At 39.3% G+C, this 21,247-nt stretch overlaps 3 protein-coding genes across 34 annotated transcripts in view; all 3 read left to right on the top strand.

Annotated features, from left to right (window-relative positions):
- Positions 1 to 21,247, top strand: part of pdgfab (platelet-derived growth factor alpha polypeptide b) — a 679,118-nt gene that overhangs the window by 583,604 nt on the left and 74,267 nt on the right. The window lies entirely within an intron of this gene.
- Positions 1 to 21,247, top strand: part of hmox2b (heme oxygenase 2b) — a 59,107-nt gene that overhangs the window by 9,955 nt on the left and 27,905 nt on the right. The gene's annotated exons all lie outside the window — the stretch shown is intronic.
- The window catches only part of LOC147845528 (uncharacterized), a 35,089-nt gene that overhangs the window by 1,519 nt on the left and 12,323 nt on the right, over positions 1 to 21,247 (top strand). For 2 of the 29 annotated variants that reach the window (XM_087244039.1, XM_087244044.1), the window contains exons 3-16: positions 2,504 to 2,557; positions 2,699 to 2,750; positions 3,561 to 4,260; positions 4,920 to 4,970; positions 5,551 to 5,601; positions 6,254 to 6,304; positions 6,742 to 6,796; positions 7,456 to 7,564; positions 15,337 to 15,387; positions 15,909 to 15,963; positions 16,629 to 16,683; positions 17,267 to 17,317; positions 18,522 to 18,576; positions 19,321 to 19,378. In XM_087244039.1, the coding sequence (XP_087100165.1) occupies positions 4,138 to 4,260; positions 4,920 to 4,970; positions 5,551 to 5,601; positions 6,254 to 6,304; positions 6,742 to 6,796; positions 7,456 to 7,523 (399 nt within the window). In that variant the 5' untranslated portion in view covers positions 2,504 to 2,557; positions 2,699 to 2,750; positions 3,561 to 4,137 and the 3' untranslated portion in view covers positions 7,524 to 7,564; positions 15,337 to 15,387; positions 15,909 to 15,963; ... (2 more) ...; positions 18,522 to 18,576; positions 19,321 to 19,378. Of the gene's footprint in view, positions 1 to 2,503; positions 2,558 to 2,698; positions 2,751 to 3,560; positions 4,261 to 4,919; positions 4,971 to 5,550; positions 5,602 to 6,253; positions 6,305 to 6,741; positions 6,797 to 7,455; positions 7,565 to 15,336; positions 15,388 to 15,908; positions 15,964 to 16,628; positions 16,684 to 17,266; positions 17,318 to 18,521; positions 18,578 to 19,320; positions 19,418 to 21,247 lie in introns of those variants that run through there. The other 27 variants (XM_087244048.1, XM_087244045.1, XM_087244049.1 and 24 more) reach the window with 26 other exon arrangements.

The raw sequence follows: 21,247 nt of genomic DNA, 5'->3' as shown, positions 1-21,247 counted from the left end.
ACATAACTAAATAGCGCCAGTGGTGTAACTTGTAATGCACATAGCAACATGTTTTGACGCGATTGATCATCAACTCGAGTTCTAATATACCGTCAGCTGAACTTATTCTTATTATTTTTCTCCCCATTGCATATCAGATGGGAAATACATTTATTTTTAATAGGTAGGAAACATTTAAAAATAAAATAAAATAATGCAAATGTTAAACAAAGTCACAAGTGCCTCGTGTGTTTTGATGATGTTTATCTTATTTCTCTAAATAGTTATTTTAAATATATAATAAAGTTATTTTCAAATGTTAGCAACATCTTAATAGAATTCATTTGTATTTATTTATTTGTGATGTTAGTCACTAGGGGTGTAACGGATCACTGTTGATCCGTGATCGATACGGATCACAACCCACGGTTCGGAATGCGCGTGACTCGTAGATTAATAACTTTTTTTGAACTTGTAGGTTAATCCAACATTTATAACAATCGCAGAAAGATCGCCTCCCGTATCATTCAAATTGCATGAATGAAAGCATTTTGGCTTCCCTGTAAAATATAATGATGACGTTGTGGGACCTACCTAAATGCTTTTGGCTATTAAGGTGTTTTTTTGTCACTGTTTGTTTAGCCTGCATTAATGCATTCATTATGGTAAGAATAAAATCACTGTTTAATGAAACAAGATGCTGGTGAAAGCAACTACATTGTGTAACCAACAGATGGCGACAAACAAACATCAAAATTATGTCATTGAATAGGTTTTCAAATATAATACATCTACAGTATAATGAAACATGAAGTTTTATGTGTGAATTGTTGAATCATTAATTGAAGATAAATATATGTTGTACAAGATTTCTATATATTTTGCATTATCAGCAACAGTAGCAAAGATCATATTTCATATTGAATACTTTTTTTTTAGCTGGTTATTTCCTGATTTTTATTTTTTATTTAAATTACAGGTTCTATATTCTGTTTGTTAAAAGCAATGTTTTATGCAGTAACATTTTTGTATAAATGGAAAGCAAATTGTCTCCTCCCTTTTTTGCTGATCCAAAAAATGGTCCGATCCATAACTCAAAAAACGTAGAGTGATCCGAACTGCAGATTTTGGATCCGTTACACCACTATTAGTCGCCCTTTCCCAAACCCTGGTTAGCCTGTCGATTATCATTTGCCACAACTAGCGCTACTTCACCCATATTCTCCTACCTCATGGCTCTGTTGAAGAGCATTTAATAGGTTGCACATGCCTTAATAAAGGTTGCCTCCCTCTCTTTAAAAACATTTTTTTTAGAAACTAGGCATTTCCTCTTAGCAAATAGTCAATATCATATATTATTATTATCATTGTATTTAAATTGTCAGAAAATGTCACCATGTATAAAAAGCATGCAGATTTTTTCCTTTGCTTCTTTACTTTTTTTAACTAAACAGCGTGCTCTAATTGGTGAAGTGCATGTAAGTTTTGAAATAACCTGCACTGAATTGAGCGGACTGTAGTGTAGTATTTGCCGTAGATCAAAATGAGTGAACAAGTGGATTTGGCAATCACAAGAGAAAAAGAGGAGAGGGTGCATCTTTATTGAGGCATGTTTCATGTATTCACTCCTTCAAACAGACCCATGATGAGGAGAATGAGGGTATAGAAGACGTTATGGTAATGTTATGTGCAAGCTAGCATTAACTAGGTGGAGGATGCTAATGGCAGTGCAGACTGGATTCATCGTTTGTCTGAGGGCGTACTCGCACTGTACAGTTGCCATGAACCAGGCTGAAGCATGCTTTTCCCCCCTTCCGTTTCCCCCTACGGCCTGCACTCACATTGCATTCGTGCCTGGGCACTCTGTCATCGAACATGTGCTGTTCAGTAAGAGCTCTCGCAAAGCACAGTGGAGAATAGTAATAAATACCTTTTAAAATATATATTTTAGTACTGCTTCAGTTAACTTGAACAAGTGTACTTATACTATCAATTTTCACAAATTTTATTAATAAATTTTAAATGCTTAAAAAATAAGTTAAATCTTTGTAGACTATATATATATATATATATATATATATATATATATATATATATATATATATATATATATAATTTATTTAAAAAATGTGGGCAATATATAATAGATTCGTTTTGAAAAAAATTTATTCTATTCTTATTTTTTTTAATACAGACCTCTTGAGTTCTTAATCCGGGCCTGACACTATCAAATAGTAAAGTATTAGATAATTGTTTTGGGCCAGTTTCCTGTACAGTGTACTTTTTGTGCACTATTAAACCAACATAATGAATTTTTTCAATGATTTAGTTTCTTCTGTATCAGTTTTCACTGTTTGTCCTGAAAAGTTTGTGATGCATACTCTGTGGAGTCAGTGTTCATGTGTTGACAGAACTGTTTTTATTTGGCAGAGTTACAATTTTAATCTTGTATAAAAAAAGTACCTTGTGTTTAATTTTAAAACATTGTTCTGCACGATATCACAACATACAATTGTAATTTTAGAGTGTGTCATGTGGAGGAGTTGACCTCTCCTGTAACAAACATGAAAAAGCAAAGGTAGGGTATATTGGATTTCATTTTAAAAATTGGCATATTTTGAACTGTATGTAGTATTAAATATAATGTTTAATAATGTCTGTTTAGCACACACTTGAGTTGTTTTAGCTTTCATTTCTGTGTTTTGATTATGTTTTTCAGTCTCTTCATGAGCCATTATCTTTGAATTCTGAACAGAGTGAGCTTCAAAGAGGTTTGTCTATATAATTGTCTTCTAAATGTTGATCTGAAGAGATATTTTCTTATTGTTCCTGTATCTGTGCAGTTATTTTTATATAATAATACATTTAATATGGGTGTAGCGATACATTATTATATTGAGAATCGCAAAATAACAATTCAAAGTTTTTTCTTTAGATTAGCCTCTATTCACACGGTGAGTATTATGCGTAAGATTAAACGTTTACACAGTGGCAGTATAAACTACTGTTGTTAAATGATGAAAATAATGCAAGATGAAATCTGATGATGACAAATGCCTGATTATACCAGTGAAAATGATCTATTTGCATGTGGACCATAAGAGAGTGCAAGCATACATCTAACACTTATCTTCAGAATTTTGAATTTGTATTCTGATGTCATCTCTGTCCTGTGCATTAAAGACCAATTTAAAGTTTAACATGCCAGATCTATGCAAAATTGAGCATTTTAACCATTACTAGGCCTACATATTATAATAATATTGTTTTTTACCACATTTGAGAAATAACAAATATTACTAATATTTAAAGCTTTTTGTATAGCTTACAATATTGAGATATCAAGAGAAACAATGTCAAGTTTGCTGACCTAGCAATAGGCTATTGTTTTAATATCTGTGTGTTTGCTCATGGTTTATGGGGACCAAGTATGTCTACTGAATGTGACTTAGCAGTAGGCTATTGTTTTGTTAAATCTGTTTATTCATGGTTTATGAGGACATGGTTTGTTATGCGAGACTTAAAGCTTTCAGTAAGTGAATGTCATGTTTTCTTCATCTTTCTTTGCTTCTCTCTTTCAGCGCCTCCATGAGCCTGTGGCTTTAACCAACACAAACAGAGTTGTCTTCTTCAGAGGTTTGTTAATTATTTTGTCATGCTAATTTGACACTCCTTAAAGGGATAGTTCATCCAAAAAGTGCAATTGTCTCATTATTTGATCACCCTTTACTTGTCTCAAACCTTTATTGGAATATTTCTTCTGTTAAAGACAAAAGAAGATACTTAGAAAAAATATGGAAACCTGTAACCATAGACTTCCATATTATTGGTGTTTTCTGTTGTGGAAGTCAATGATTGCAGGTTTTCTTCTTCCATCAAAATATCTTGTTTTTGTTGTTTAACAGAAGTAATAAACCCTTAAAGGTTTGGAACACTTGAGGGTAAATTAATAGTAAGTAAATATAATTTTTTGTGTGAATCATCCCTTTAAGTGCTAAAATGACAGTTTCATATTTCTACTACATTCAACATAGCAGTCCTGTGTGTTTAGTCATGGTTTATGAGGACCAAGAATGTCTATTTTATGTGAGTTAGCAGCAAGCTATTGTTTTATTAAATCTGTGTGTTTACTCATAGTTTATGAGGACATGATTGGTTATGCAAGACTTGAAGCTTTCAGTAAGTGAATCATGTTTTCTTCATCTTTCTTTGCTTCTCCCTTTCGGTACCTCCATGAGCCCGTCGCTTGGACAAACACAAACAGAGTTGTTTTCTACAGAGGTTTGTTAATTCTTTTGTCAAGCTATTTTGACACTCCTTAAAGGCATGGTTCACCCAAAAATGAAAATTTACTCACTATTAATTTACCCTCATGTGTTTCAAACCTTTATGGGTTTCTTTTTTTCTGTTTAATAAAACAAATGAGATACGTTGAAAAAAGATGGAAACATGTAACCATTGACTTACATAATAGAAAACACAAATAATATGAAAGTCAATGGTTACAGGTTTCCATCGTTTTTCAAAGTATTTTCTTTTGTGTTTAACAGAAAAAAGAAACCCTTAAAGGTTTGGAACACTTGAGGGTAAATTAATAATGAGTAAATGTTAATTTTTGTGTAAATCATCCCTTTAAGTGCTAAAATGACAGTTACCTATTTCTGCTAAATGCAGTGTAGCAGTCCTGTGTGTTTAGTCAGGGTTTATGAGGACCAAGTATGTCTATTAGATGTGACTTAGCAGTAGGATATTGTTTTAATAAATTTGTGTTTACTCATGGTTTATGAGGACACAGTATGTGTAGGTTTACATGGTGCTACCAGTAGACTATTATAACATGTGTTTCTTCATGGTTTATGAGGGCATTTTTTGTTATGCAAGACTTCAAACAGTTAGTAAACAAATGTTACATTTTCTTTATCTTTGTTTCTCTCTTTCAGTACCTCTATGAGCTCGTCACTTTGACAAACACAGAGTTGTCTTCTACAGAGGTTTGTTAATTATTTTGTCAAACTATTTTGACACTTTTTAAAGGGATAGTTCTCCCAAAAAGTACAATTGTGTCATCATTTGCTCACCCTTTAATTGTCTCAAACCTTTTTGGGGTTATTTATTCTGTTAAAGACAAAAGAAAATACTTACAAATAATATGGAAGTGAATGATTACAGGTTTCCATCTTTTTTTGTTTTCTACCATGGAAGTCAATGATTGCAGATTTTCTTCCACCAAATGTCTTGTTTTTGTTTTTTATCAGAAGAAATAAACATGTAAAGGTTTGGAACCCTTGAGGGTAAATTGTTAGTGAGTAAATGTTCATTTTTGGGTGAATCATCCCTTTAAGTGCTAAAATAACAGTTTCATATTTCTGCTAAATGCAATGTAGCAGTCCTGTGTGTTTTGTCATGGTTTATGAGGACACTGTATGTAGAATGCAATGTTAGCAGTAGACTATTGTTTTATAACGTGTGTGTTTCTTCATGGTTTATGAGGACATGATTGGTTAAACGACACAAAGCTTTCAGTAAGCGAATCTCATGTTTTCTTCATCTTTCTTTACTTTTCTCTTTCAGCACCTCCATAAGCCAGTCGCTTTGGCAAACACAGAGTTGTCTTCTACAGAGGTTTGTTAATTCTTTTGTCAAGCTATTTTGGTACTTCTTGAAAGGATAGTTTTACCCAAAAATGAACATTTACTCACTATTTGTTTACCCTCAAGTGTTCCAAACCTTTATGGTTTTCTTGTTTCTGTTTAACAAAACAAATAAGATACTTTGAAATAAGATAGAAACCTGTAACCATTGACTTCCATAGTAGTAAAAAACAAGTAATATAAAAGTCAATGGTTACAGGTTTCCATCGTTTTTCAAAGTATGTTTTGTTTTTAACAAAAGAAATAAACCCTTAAAGGTTTGGAACACTTGAGGGTAAATTAATAGTGAGTAAATGTTAATTTTTAGGTGAACCATCCCTTTAAGTGCTAAAATGACAGTTTCCTATCTCTGCTAAATGCAGTGTAGCAGTCCTGTGTGTTTAGTCATGGTTTATGAGGACCAAGTATGTCTATTAAATGTGACTTAGCAGTAGGTTGTTTTATTAAATCTGTGTATTTACTCATGGTTTATGAGGACACAGTATGTGTAGGTTGACATAGTGCTAGCAGTAGACAATTGTAACGTGTGTTTCTTCGTGATTTATAAAGGCATGATTTGTTATGCGTGACTTAAAGTAATTTAACAATGTTAAAAAAATCTTATCTTTGCTTCTCTTTTTCAGTACCTCCCTGAGCCCGTCACTTTGACCAACACAGAGTTGTCTTCTACAGAGGTTTGTTTATTCTTTTGTCATGTTATTTTGACACTCCTTAAAGGGATAGTTCACCCAACAGTACAATTGTGTCCTCATTTGCCTACCCTTTACTTGTTTCTTTATTTGTTCTGTTAAAGACAAAACAAAATACTTTTAAAAAGATGTAATCCTGTAATTCATAGTAAGTAAATGTTCATTTTTGGGTGAACCATCCCTTTAAGTGATAAAATGACGGTTTCTTAATTAGACTAAATGCAGTGTAGCAATCCTGTGTGTTTAGTCATGGTTTATGAGGACACAGCATGTGTAGGTTTACAATGTTAGCAGTAGACTGTTGTTTTATAACGTGTGTGTTTCTTCATGGCTTATGAGGACATGAATGGATTTGTGAGACTTAAAGCTTTCAGTAAGCGAATGTCATGTTTTCTTCATCTTTCTTTGCTTCTCTCTTTCAGTACCTCCATGAGCCAGTCACTTTGTCAAACACAAACAGAGTTGTCTTCTACAGAGGTTTGTTAATTATTTTGTAATGCTATTTTGACACTTCTTAAAGGGATAGTTCACCCAAACAGTACAATTGTGTCATCATTTGCTCACCCTTTACTTGTTTTAAATATTTATGGGTTTATTTTTTCTGTTAAACACAAAAGAAGATACTTTGAAAAAAGATGGAAACTTGTAACCATTGACTTCCATATTATTTGTGTTTTCTATTATGGAAGTCATTGATTGCAGGTTTTCTTCTTCCATCATAATATCTTGTTTTTGTTGTTTATCAGAAGAAATAAACACATAAAAGTTTGGAACACTTGAGGGTAAATTAATAGTAAGTAAATGTTCATTTTTGAGTGAACCATCACTTTAAATGCTAAAATTACAGTTTCCTTTTTCAGCTAAATGCAATGTAGCGGTCCTGTGTGTTTAGTCATGGTTTATGAGGACACAGTATGTCTATTTAATGTGACTTAGCAGTAGGATGTTGTTTTATTAAATCTGTGTGTTTCTTCATGGTTTATGAGGACACAGTATGTGTAGGTTTACATAGTGCTAGCAGTAGACTATTATAACGTGTGTTTCTTTATGGTTTATAAGGGCATGGTTTGTTGTGCAAAACTTAAAACTAAGTAAACAAATGGTAAATTTTCTTTATCTTTGCTTCTCTCTTTCAGTACCTTCAGTACCTTTGAAAAACACAAACAGAGTTGTCTTCTACAGAGGCTTGTTAATTCTTTTGTAATGCTATTTTGACACTCCCTAAATGGATAGTTCACCCAAACGGTACAAATGTGTCATTATTTGCTTACATTTTACTTTGGGTTATTTCTTCTGTTAAAGACAAAAGAAAGTACTTTAAAAAAAGATGTAAACCTGTAACCATAGACTTCCATAGTAGAAAACACAAATAATATGAAAGTCAATATTCATTGGTTTTCAAAGTATCTTTTGTGTTTAACAGAAAAAATAAACCCATAAAGGTTTGGAACACTTGAGTGTAAATTAATAGAGTAAATGTTAATTTTTGGATGAACATGGTTTATGAGGACACAGTATGTGTAGGTTTACATAGTGCTAGCAGTTGACTTATAATTTGTTTCTTCATGGTTTATAAGGGCATGGTTTGTTATGCGTGACTTAAAAAGTCCCTTCAAGTGCTAAAATTACAGTTCCCCTTCGGGGGGAACTTCAGCACTATAAGTGGATTTGATTGTAAAATCCACGCATTGGGAGGTTCGGTTCAGAAGCTACTCGTCTGAAAGAGTATTGAACGGGCCAATTAAGAATGAATTGGCAGCGCAAGCCTGCGCAGGTGAGCGGCATAAGCAATCAACTGAGTATATAAGCTCACCTGGCGCCAGCAGACGCTATCCTTTTCGCTTCAGAGACTTTCTGATCGAGTCGATGAGGGTTCCTCCTGCTGTGACCAGCGATTCTGAGCGAACGAGAGCATTCTCCCGGTCCAGAGTGTGTACACGCAGTGGCAGACGGTCGAGCTGGGTTTCTCCCTTGCCTGGCGTTCTTTGGGTCCGGTCCTCCAGAGCGGTGCGTATAAAGTTGCAAAACTTCACAGAAAGAGCAACACAGTCGTGCAGCATGTCCTTATCAGGACGGCGCTCCGACTGTGCGTTTCTGGATGCGGTGGTTTCCTGTCCTCGGATGATGGGCGCGGGCACTGCGTTGCATGTCTGGGGGTCCAGCATGTTAATGCGCTGCTCGCGGGCAGTTCATGTCGTCATTGCGATGCCATGACTGTTGCGCAAGATCGCGGTTAGCCTTTGCAAAAGGGCGAACCACCCCAGTTGTCCCCTGCTCTGCAGCGGGCACTCGGGCAGATCTGAGGGTTTCAGCGAGAGATAATCCGTCGCCCACGGGCCCGCGGACCTCCCGCTCCTCTAAGCGCTCCATCCAAGCTTCGGGCGGGGGAAGCGATCCGTCTAACAGATGGTAGCCCTTACGCCCGATGACACCGGAGACCAGATGTCCACCGCGGCATCGGAGGGTGGGCTTTCATTGTCCGATGATGATCCAGACCCGCTCGCCCCCTTCGGGCTGGTGAGCGCTGTCACTACGGATCCTGAAACGGACATGTTAGCCGTGCTTTCCCGGGCTGCTTCGGCCGTGGGTTGGAGATGGTTTATCCCCCAGCTCCGCGGCCGGACCGACTAGAGGGGCGTTCCCTTCTTCCCGGAGGTGCACAGTAGGCTCACGCGGTCTTGTAAAGCACTTTTTTCTGCTCGTGCTGCGTGTTCCTCCACCCTAACCACTCTTGACGGTGAAACAGCCAGGGGGTATGTGGCGATTCCTCAGGTTGAGTGCGCGATGGCGGTAAATCCGCGCGGCGCCTCTTCTTGGCGGGGTCCGCCTCGTCTCCCATCCAAAGCCTGTAAGTTATCTACCTCCCTCGGAGCTAGAGCTTACATAGCTGCGGGCCAGGCTGCTTCCGCCTTGCATGCGATAGCCACCTACCAGCGCTACCAAGCGCAGGCGCTGGCCGAGCTGCACGAGGGTGGGTCCAACCCAGGCTTACGAGCTTCGCACCGCCGCCGACTTAGCTCTTCGGACTACTGAGTCCGCTGCGTGTGCGTTGGGGAGGACGATGTCCACATTAGTGGTCCAGGAGCGCCACCCCTGGCTGATATGCGCAAAGTCGACAAAGTCCGCTTTCTTGACTTCCCCATATCCCCAGCCAGGTTCGGCGACACTGTCTGTGAATTCACCCAGGAATTCAAGGCGGTGAGAGAGCAGTTGGTGGGTGATGTCTTATCGGCGGTCCGTAGCCCGCTCCGCCCGCCGTGCCATTCATACCTGCTCCTCGCCGAAGGCGCCCGCCTACGAGAGCTGCTCCGCCCCCGCACACGCCTCTGGCGAAGCGAGCGCGTCGGGCACCTCGGAAGCAGGCAGCCCCCCTGCCCAGAACGCCGCTAAGTCCGGCAACGGACCGCGAAGCGCCCCTGGGACAGGCCATCTGGAGAAGAGGGAACTTGCTCTTTCCCCGCTGGAGGGCGGGGCCCCATTTCCAACGGCACTTTTTACTGCCATGAAAACATTATGAAAGGGCACTTTTCACTTCCCCAGATGTGACAGCCCGAAATCTGCCAGTCTGGGACGCTATGTTTTCTAGCTTGCAGATTCGGTGCGTTTCGCCAGTGGCTCACGAGCGCTGGGAGGACGGTCTCCTTTCTCCCACCCCTCGAGCCTCCCCTCCGGAGCTCGGGTTTGGAGTGAGAGCAAATATCTCACCTCCAGCTTTTCCGTGGGACCCGCGAGCTTCCCGGATCAGCACACCCACTCCGCGCTGCCCCACTGCTGGTACGTCAGCGATTGTAGCGATGAGTCCATTAGCGAGAGCTCTGCCTGCCTGGTTAGCGCGGGCCAGCTCTTCGCGGTGGCTCATACGCACAATCAGACTCGGCTATGCGATTCAGTTCGCGAAACGGCCCCCCAAGTCACGGGTGTGTATTCACCAGGGTCAGCCCTCTGTCCGCCCCTGTCTTGCGAGAGGAGATTGCTGTCCTCCTGGCGAAGGATGCAATCGAGCCGCTCCCTCCAGCCGAGATGGAGAGCGGGTTTTACAGCCCACGCTTCATCGTGCCCAAAAAGAGCGGTGGGTCACGGCCAATCCTAGATCTGCGCGTTTTGAACCGCTGCCTGCACAAGCTGCCGTTCAGAATGCTCACGCAGAAGCGCATCCTCCGGTGCGTTCGTCCTCTGGGTTGGTCTGCAGCATTAGACCTGATGGACGCGTATTTCCATGTCTCCACTCTTCCTCGCCACCGACAGTTCTGCGGTTTGCGTTTGAAGGTCGAGCTTGGCAATACAAAGCCCTCCCCTTCGGGCTCTCTCTGTCTCCGCGGGTCCTCACCAAGCCCGCGGAGGGTGCCTCAGCGCCCCTTCGGCTCGCGGGCATCTGCATACTCAATTTCTTTACGACTGGCTGAATTTTGCCCTCTCTTGATTATGCACAGAGTTGATTATGCACAGAGACAAAGTGCTCTGGCACTTCCACCTGTGGGGGTTTCAGGTCAACCGAGAAAAGAGCAAACTCGCCCCCGTGCAGAGGATCTCTTCTCTCGGGCTGGAGCTGGACTCGGTCACCATGGCAGCGCGCCTCTCCGGAGAGCGCGCTCAGCTGATGCTGTACTGTCTGAGAGAGCTCGACAGTAAAATAGTGGTCCCACTGAAACTATTTCAGAGGCTCCTGGGGCATATGGCATCCGCAGCCGCTTCATGCCGCTCGGATTATTCTATATGAGACCACTTCAGCACTGGCTTCACGATCGAGTCCCCAGACGCGCATGGCACGCGCGCGCACACCAAGTCTCTGTTACTGCGCTGTGTCGCCGCGCCCTCAGCCCTTGGAGCGACCCCTCGTTCCTACAGGCCTGGGTGTCTCTAGAACAGGCGTCCAGTCTTGTTGTCGTTTCAGCAGACGCTTCCAACACGGGCTGGGGGGCTGTGCGTTGCGGGCATGCGGCTGCGGACCTGTGGAAAGGTACCCAGTTGCATTGGCATATCGCCTGGAGCTGTTGGCAGTGTTCCTCGCTCTCCACCGTTTTTTTTCCGGTGTTGGAGCGGCAACACGTGCTGGTCAGGACGGACAGTACGGCGGCGGTGGCGTATATCAGCCGTATAGGGAGTATGCGCTCTCGCCGCATGTCTCAGCTCGCCCGCCGTCTGCTCCTCTGGAGTCATCCGCGGCTGAAATCGCTGCACGCCATTCATATTCAGGCAAGCTCAACCGTGCAGCCGATGCGCTCTCACGGCAGCCTTGCGTCCTGGAGAATGGAGACTCCACCCCGAGTCTGTTCAGCTGATATGGGCGCGATTCGGGGAGGCCCAGATCGATCTGTTGCTTCCCCCGAGATCGCTCATTGCCAGTTGTTCTTTCCCTGACCGAGTGCTCTCGGCACGGATGCACTGGCTTACAGCTGGCCTCGGGGCACGCGCAATACGCGTTTCCCCCAGTGAGCCTGCTCGCGCAGTTACTGTGCAAGGTCAGGGAGGACGAGGAACAGTTTGCTGGTTGCGCCCCTCTGGCTCAACCGGACCTGGATGTCAGAGCTCTCCCTCGCGATAGCCCTCCCCTGGCAGTCCCTTCGAGAGAGCACCTACTCTCTCAGGGACAGGGCACCACCTGGCACCCTCGCCGATCTTTGAAGAGATTTTTAGACGCGAGGAAGACTTAGGTAACCTCCGATTGCGGTGGCTAATACCGTCACTCGGGCTAGAGCCCCCTCCCCGAGCGCGCCTATGCCCTGACGTGAAGTCTATTCACTGAATGGTGTGTCTCTCGCTGAGAAGACCCCCGTAATTTGCCAGATCAGCGTTGTGCTTTCTTTACGCCGAGAGAAGTTGGAGAGCAGGCTGTCGCCCTCCACACTCAAGGTTACGTGGCTGCCATCTCCGCTCTTATAACGCGGTGGCTGGCAGCACCGTGGGAACGCATAACCTCATCATCCGGTTCCTCAGGGGCGTTAAGCGAATTAATCCACCCCGCCCCCTCTCATGCCCTCTTAGGATCTCGCCCTCGCTACACAAGCCGCGTCAGATCCCTTCGATCCTCGACTCAGTATCTTTCTGTCCCTGAAGACAGCTCTGCTGGTCGCGTTGATATCGATTAGAGGGTCGGGGACCCGGAGGCATTTTTCGGTCAGTGACTCGTGCCTGTAATTGGGCTGGCTTCTCTCACGTCCTGAGACCCCGCCCGCGATATGTGCCCAAGGTTCCTACCACTCCTTTTTAATACGAGGTAGTGAGCCTGCAAGCGCTGCCCTCGGAGGAGGCAGACCCAGCCCTTCTTATTGTCCAGTTCGCGTTTTGCGTATTATCCGGACCGCACTCAGAGTTTAGATCATCTGAGCAGCTCTTCGTCTGTTATAGCGGTCGGCAGCAGGGAAGTGCCGTACCGAAATAAGTTCCCACTAGATTGTGGATGCCTTTCTTTCACTATCAGAGCCGAGATGAGCCGCGTCCACCGAGAGCGCGTGCGCACTCCACTCGGAGCTTCGCATCCTCTCTCGCGCGCGCACGCGGCGCCCCTCTAACAGACATCTGTAGGGCTGCGGGCTGGGTAACACCCAACACATTTGCAAGGTTTTACAATCTGCGAGTGGAGCCGGTTTCCTCAAGAGTATTAGGTAACCCTTGGTGATTGAGGAAACAATTCGGTAGGGTGTTGAAACACGCTTGCTGCGCCATTTTCCCTAACACGGAGATACGTGCGCCTTTTTATCTGTCAGTAAAGTTCCCCGTCAGGTGAGCCCTGCAGATTCCTCCGTGGCCCCCAGCACTGACTCAGCGGAGGAGTCACTTGCTGGCCCACTACGTTGTAGGTCTGCCCGCTGGTCAGCCCGCGTTTTGGGTAAAGGTGCCTGCTATGCGTGGTCCCCACTAGGCGATCCCATATGCTTATTCAGCCACGGTTAAGTCCCCCCCCCCTGGGCGGACCCGTGTCTTCCCTCCCCGCTAACCACTCTTTTGCTATGCGTACTCCCCCTTTTTAGGGCTAGTCCATATGTAAATTCTGCCATCTATCCCCCCTTGGGTAACGGATGGCCTCCGCAGCGTCCTCCCTATCGGGATTGCACGCTTCCCAACGTACTGTCGTATTTTCCTAGAATTATCTAGATGCTCACGACTTCCCAAAAAATATATATATATCCGTAAAACTTCTGTTGAAGTAGGATAAATTAGGGCCAGGGACACGTTGGAGGACCGCGCCCCCCATGATGTGGGTGCGTCACGCTTGCTTGACTATCTCCTCATCGGGGGTGTTGGTAAGGTGCAGTCATTATGGCGCTTTCAATGGGCTCCCAATGCGTGGATTTTACAATCAAATCCACTTATAGTGCTGAAGTTCCCCCCGAAGGGGAACGTTCGAGGTTACTAAAGTAACCCTTCGTTCCCCGAGGAGGGGAACGGAAGCACTATACTCCGTCGCCATAATGACTGTCCCTTAGCTGTTGAAAGTCTCTTCAGCTTAAAAAGGATAGCGTCTGCTGGCGCCAGGTGAGCTTATATACTCAGTTGATTGCTTATGCCGCTCACCTGCGCAGGCTTGCGCTGCCAATTCATTCTTAATTGGCCCGTTCAATACTCTTTCAGACGAGTAGCTTCTGAACCGAACCTCCCAATGCGTGGATTTTACAATCAAATCCACTTATAGTGCTTCCGTTCCCCTCCTCGGGGAACGAAGGGTTACTTTAGTAACCTCGAACGTTTCCTATCTCTGCTAAATGCAGTGTAGCAGTCCTGCGTGATTAGTCATGGTTTATAAGGACCAAGTATGTCTATTAGATGTGACTTAGCAGTAGACTATTGTTTTATTAAATCTGTGTATTTCTTCAGGGTTTACGACGACATGATTGGTTATGCGAGACTTAAAATTTTCAGTAGTTTTCTTCATCTTTCTTTGCTTCTCGCTTTTAGTACCTATATGAGCCTGTCACTTTGACAAACACAAAGACTTGTCTTCTACAGAGGTTTTTGTAATTGTTTTGTCAAGCTATTTTGGTACTTGAAACCAATCATGTCCTCATAAACCATGAAGAAGCACACATTATAAAACAACAGTCTTCTGTTAACATTGTAAAACTACACATACTGTGTCCTCATAAACCATGAAGAAACACAGATTTAATAAAAAAAACATTCTACTGCTAAGTCACATCCAATAGTCATACTTGGTCCTCATAAACCATGACTAAACACACAGGACTGCTACACTGCATTTAGCAGAAATAGGAAACTGTAATTTTAGCACTTAAAGGGCTGATTTACCCAGAAATTAACATTTACTCACCATTAATTTAGCCTCAAGTGTTCCAAATCTTTATGGGTTTCTTTTTTTCTGTTTGACAAAACAAATAAGATACTTTGAAAAAAGATGGATACCTCTAACCATTGACTTTCATATTATTTTTGTTTTCTATTATGGAAGTCATTGATTGCAGGTTTTCTTCTTCTGTCAAAATATCTAGTTTGTTTGTAGGTTTGGAACACTTGAGGGTAAATTAATAGTGAGTAAATGTTCATTTTTGGGTGATCAATCTCTTTGAGTGTTAAAATGACAGTTTCCTATTTTTACTAAATGCAATTTAGCAGTCCTGTGTGTTTAGTCAGGGTTTATGAGGACCAAGTATGTCTATTGGATGTGAGTTAGCAACAGGCAATTGTTTTATTAAATCTGTGTGTTTACTCATGGTTTATGAGGACACAGTATGTGTAAGTTTACATAGTGCTAGCAGTTGACTTATAACTTGTTTCTTCATGGTTTATAAGGGCATGGTTTGTTATGCGTGACTTAAAAAGTCCCTTCAAGTGCTAAAATAACAGTTTCCTATTTCTGCTAAATGCAGTGTAGCAGTCCTGTGTGTTTAGTCATGGTTTATGAGGACCAAGTATGTCTATTGGATGTGACTTAGCAGTAGACTATTGTTTTATTAAATCTGTGTGTTTCTTCATGGTTTATGAGGGCATAGTTTGTAATGCAAAAATTAAAACAGTTAGTAAACCAATGTAAAATTTTCTTTATCTTTGCTTCTCTCTTTCAGTACCCCAATGAGCTAAATGCTTCGACAAACACAGAGTTGTCTTCTAAAGAGGTTTGTTAATTCTTTTGTCAAGCTATTTTGACACTCCTTAAAGGGATAGTGCACCCAAAAATGACAATTGTGTCATAATTTGCTCACCCTTTACTTGTTCCAAACATTTATAGGTTTAATTATTTTGTTAAAGACAAAATGAAATACTTAAAAAAAGATTAAAGTTAAAGGAAACCTGTAACCATTGACTTTCATATTATTTGTGTTTTCTATTGTGGAAGTCAATGATTGCAGGTTTTCTTCTTCCATCAAAATATATCGTTTTTGTTGTTTATCAGAAGAAATAAACACATAAAAGTTTGGAACACTCAAGGGTAAATTCATAGTAAGTAAATGTTAATTTCTGGGTGAACAACCCCTTTAAGTGCTAAAAGGACAGTTTCTTATTTCTACTAAATGCAGTGTAGCAGTCCTGTTTGTTTTGTCATGGTTTATGAGGACATGATTGGTTTTGCGAGACTTAAAGCTTTCAGTAAGCCAATGACATGTCTTCTTAAACTTTCTGTGCTTTTTTCTTTCAGTATCCCAATGAGCTCGTCACTTTGACAAACACAAACAGAGGTGTCTTCTACAGAGGTTTGTTAATTCTTTTGTCAAGCTTTTTTGACACTCGTTAAAGGGATAGTACACCCAAAAATGGCAATTGTGTCATAATTTGCTCATCCTTTACTTGTTTTAAACGTTATGGGTTTAATTCTTCTGTTAAAGACAAAAGAAAATACTTTAAAAAAAAGATGTAAACCTGTAACCATTGACTACCATAATAGAAAAAACAAATAATATGAAAGTCAATGGTTACAGGTTTTCATCGGTTTTCAAAGTATCTTTTGTGTTTAACAGAAGAAATAAACCCATAAAGGTTTGGATCACTTGAGGGTAAATTAATAGTGAGTAAATGTTCATTTTTGGATGAATCATCCCTTTAAATGCTAAAATTACAGTTTCCTATTTTAGCTAAATACAATGTAGCAGTCCTGTGTGTTTAGTCATGGTTTACGAGGACCAAGTATGTCTATTGGATGAGACTTAGCAGTAGACTATTGTTTTATTAAATCTGTGTGTTTCTTTATGGTTTATGAGGACACAGTATGTGTAGGTTTACAATGTTAGCAGTAGACTGTTGTTTTATAACGTGTGTGTTTCTTCATGGTTTATGAGGACATGATTGGTTTTGCAAGACTAAAAGCTTTCAGTAAGCGAATGTCATGTTTTCTTCATCTTTCTTTTCTTCTCTCCTTCAGCACCTCCATAAGCCAGTCACTTTGTCAAACATAAACAGAGCTGTCTTCTACAGAGGTTTGTTAATTCTTTTGTAATGCTATTTTGACACTCCTTAAAGGCATAGTTCACCCAAACAGTACAATTTTGTCATAATTTGCTCACCCTTTACTTGTTCCAAACCTTTATAGGTTTAATTCTTCTGTTAAAGACAAAATAAAACACTTAAAAAATGGAAACCTGTAACCATTGACTTCCATATCATTTGTGTTTTCTATTGTGGAAGTCAATGATTGCAGGTTTTTTTCTTCCATCAAAATATCTTGTTTTTGATTTTTATCAGAAGAAATAAACCCTTAAAGGTTTGGAACACTTGAGGGTAAATTAATAGTGAGTAAATGTTCATTTTTGGGTGAACCATCACTTTAAGTGCTAAAATGACAGTTTCCTATTTTTACTAAATGCAGGTTAGCAGTCCTGTGTGTTTAGTCATGGTTTATGAGGACCATGTATGTCTATTGGATGTGACTTAGCAGTAGACTATTGTTTTATTAAATCTGTGTGTTTCTTCATGGTTTATGAGGGCATAATTTGTAATGCAAAACCTAAAACAGTTAGTAAACCAATGTAAAATTTCTTTATCTTTGCTTCTCTCTTTCAGTACACCAATGAGCTAAATGCTTCGACAAACACAGAGTTCTCTTCTACAGAGGTTTGTTAATTCTTTTGTCAAGCTGTTTTGACATTCCTTAAAGGGATAGTTCACCCAAAAATGACAATTATGTCATCATTTGCTCACCCTTTACTTGTTCCAAAGGTTTAATTATTTTCTTTAAAGATAAAATAAAATACTTTAAAAAACATGGAAACCTGTAATCATTGACTTTCATATTATTGGTGTTTTCTGTTGTGGAAGTCAATGATTGCAGGTTTTTTTCTTCCATCAAAATATCTTGTTTTTGTTTTTTTATCAGAATTAATAAACCCTTTAAGGTTTGGAACACTTGAGGGTAAATTCATAGTAAGTAAATGTTCATTTTTGAGTGAACCATCCCTTTAAGTGCTAAAATGACAGTTTCCTATTTTTACTAAATGCAGGTTAGCAGTCCTGTGTGTTTAGTCATGGTTTATGAGGACCAAGTATGTCTATTGGATGTGACTTAGCAGTAGGTTGTTGTTTTATTAAATCTGTGTGTTTCTTCATGGTATATGAGGACACAGTATGTGTAGGTTTACATAGGTTTACATAGTGCTAGCAGTAGACTACTATAACATGTTTCTTCATGGTTTATGAGGGCAGAGTAAAGGGATACTACACCCAAAAATGACAATTGTGTCATCATTTGCTCACCCTTTACTTGTTTTAAATCTTTATGGGTTTATTTTTCTGTTAAACACAAAAGAAGATGGAAACCTGTAACCATTGACTTTCATATTTTTTGTGTTTTCTATTATGAAAGTCAATGATTGTAGGTTTTCTTCTTCCATCAAAATATCTAGTTTTTGTTGTTTATCAGAAGAAATAAACCCTTAAAGGGTTGGAATGCTTTGGGGTATATTAATAGCAAGTACATTTTCATTTTTGGATGAACCATTTTTTTAAGTGCTAAAGTAACAGTTTCCTATTTCTGCTAAATGCAGTGTAGCAGTCCTGTGTGTTTAGTCATGGTTTATGAGGACCAAGTATGTCTTGGATGTGACTTAGCAGTAGACTATTGTTTTATTAAATCTGTGTGTTTCTTCATGGTTTATGAGGACACAGTATGTGTAGGTTTACAATGTTACCAGTAGACTGTTATTTTATAACGTGTGTGTTTCTTCATGGTTTATGAGGACATGATTGGTTTTGCAAGACTTAAAGCTTTCAGTAAGCGAATGTCATGTTTCCTTCATCTTTCTTTATTTTTCTCTTTCAGCACCTCCATAAGCCAGTCGCTTTGACAAACACAAACAGAGCTGTCTTCTACAGAGGTTTGTTAATTCTTTTGTAATGCTATTTTGACACTCCTTAAAGGGATAGTTCACCCAAAAATGACAATTTTGTCATCATTTGCTCATCCTTCACTTCCTTCAATCTGTGTTTCTTCATGGTTTATGAGGACACAGTATGTGTCATGGTGCTAGCAGTAGACTATTATAACATGTGTTTCTTCATGGTTTATGAGGGCATGGTTTGTTATGCTTGACTTTAAAAGTAAGTAAACGCATGTTGAATTTTCTTTATCTTTGCTTTTCTGTTTCAGTACCTCCATGAGCCAGTCGCTTTGACCAACACAGAGTTGTTTTCTACAGAGGTTTGTTAATTCTTTTGTCAAGAATTAACAAACCTCTGTAGAAAACAACTCTGTGACTGGCTCATACCCAAAAATGACAAATGTGTCATCATTTGCACACCCTTTATGGGTTTATTTTTTCTGTTAAACACAGAAGAAGATGGAAGATGAAAACCTGCACTCATTGACTTCCATATTTTTGGTGTTTTTATTTTGGAAGTCAATGATTGCAGGTTTTCTTCTTCCATCAAAATACCTTGTTTTTTGCTTAACAGAAAAAATAAACTTGTAAAGTAGAAAAGTCCAATAGTAGGAAAAATAATAACATGGAAGTCAATGAGTGCACGTTTTAATTTATTAAGAAAATAAACTAATAATAATTAAAATAATAAAATAATTTAAATAAGTGAATAATAATGTCTCTCTCACTTTCTCCCTTCAGGAAATAACAGGTGAATCTTGACAGAAATCCAGGAAGCCAGACAGTGATGGTGGTGATGGTAAGAATTTCTGTCAATAACAATGCAGGAAGAAACTAAGTAACTAAAATTACTTTGAAAATAATGTGCATTTTAGGCCTTTTTTATTTTAAGCAAATTTTAAGCATGATCTAAAGGGTTGAGTTTATTTTCTTAATGAGTTATAGGTGTATTTTGAGAATAAACCAATCAGAGTCTCATCTCCCATTCCCTTTAATAGCCTTGCATCGTGCCATAAGCGCATTTGCTATTTACAAGACGTAAAGTAAGTTTAAGTGGAAAAACTGAGCATTTCACAAGCAAACAGTTAACAGTTATTTTTAACAGAAAACTGTTAAACAGAGCATCTACCGCGCGAGAATGAGAGATAAATGATCTACTTTCACTTTCGCTCTTGGTGGATAGGAAAATCTTTACGCACAGACATCAGTTAGCCTAATAATAATAATTAATTTCGTTTGTTAAGCGCAAATATTTGTTTCAAAACTATTTCTAAATGCAGTTCTAATTTTCAGCAAATGAATAAATGAACAATAATAACTAAGTGTTGTCATAAACCTGAGTTATATCCTAAAAAACATGTTGCCCGCATATGGTCTAAAACCTGCAGGTGGGCAAATCTAAGCTTTTTTTTAATAAAACAAATATAAATATGGATATAATAATTAATACTGCTAATAATAACATACAAAAGCAAATTGTTATGAATGAACTGAAAAAAACTATTGCGTCGCGCATTGTGCCACATTGCGCCGGGTGTATGATAGGGCCCTTAAGTGCAATGAGGTTTAATTTTGGAAAATAGAATTAAAGAAATAAAAGCTAACTAAAATGAAAGCACAAACACATAGTACAAACAAATAAGTAGGCCTGAATAAATAAATAAAGCAGTGTTTTAGCCCAAATATAAAGAGATGTTCAGTGTTTGCTGTTTTGATAGGACTAAGACAGTCATTAAATAAGCTTTTTCATTTACGTTTTTATTTACATTTTCGTTGTTGATTATATTTTACTATCTCATTTTATGTCTAAATTATTGTACATAACAATAAATGAATAATAAAAAATAAATGAATAATAAAAATAGGCCTAAATAGTTATTTATTTAAAGACATTGCGGCGAAACACTGAGAAACGGTCCAGTGCATGATCTAAAGAGCTTAAGTTGAATGCTACTTCATCAAAAGCATAAAAATAAATTGACCTACCTCAAGCAGATCACTAAAAGTATAATACAAATAGTTTTGCCGCAAGACATAAATTAAGTTTCACAAGTTTATTTTTAATAATTTAGTTTCAGTTCAGTTCTGTTTTTTTTTCTTTTTTTTTCTTCAAAACGTAGCCTATACAGTAGCTGTAAATACTTTTCTATTTGTAAATAAAGATAAACAATGAAACAAAGCATTATAATTTCTTCATTAATCAATACATACTTGTGAACAAGTTTATTATCATTGTAAACTTGTTAAGTTCAATGAGGATTCATTATAGAATTAAAGAATAAAGAAGACATAAAGAATTAAAAGACAACTAAAATGAAAGTACAAGCATAAATGCAATGAGTAGGTCTTATTAAATAAAGCAGTGTTTTAGCCTAAATATAAAGAGATAAACAGTGTTTGTTATTTTAAAGTGATAGGACTAAGATGGTCAATAAATAAGCTTTTTATTTACCTATTAATTCACAGTTTTAATTTACATTTTGTTGATTATATTTTACTCTTATTTTTACCTATTTAAAATCTTATTTTTTTCTTATTATTACTCTTATTTTACTTTTATTATATTTATATTTTACTATTATGTTATTTTGTCTCAATTACTGTACATTAATAGCAAATTAATATTTAAGTTGGCCTAATTATTTATTTAAAAACATTACCAGCGAAA

The sequence above is a fragment of the Danio rerio genome, chromosome 3 (genome assembly GCF_052040795.2).
Source record: "Danio rerio strain M-AB ecotype USA chromosome 3, GRCz13ab, whole genome shotgun sequence".
Taxonomy (NCBI): Eukaryota; Metazoa; Chordata; class Actinopteri; order Cypriniformes; family Danionidae; genus Danio; species Danio rerio.
The sequence above is the reverse complement of the archived record's forward strand: the minus strand, read 5'-3'. Positions and strand labels throughout refer to the sequence as shown.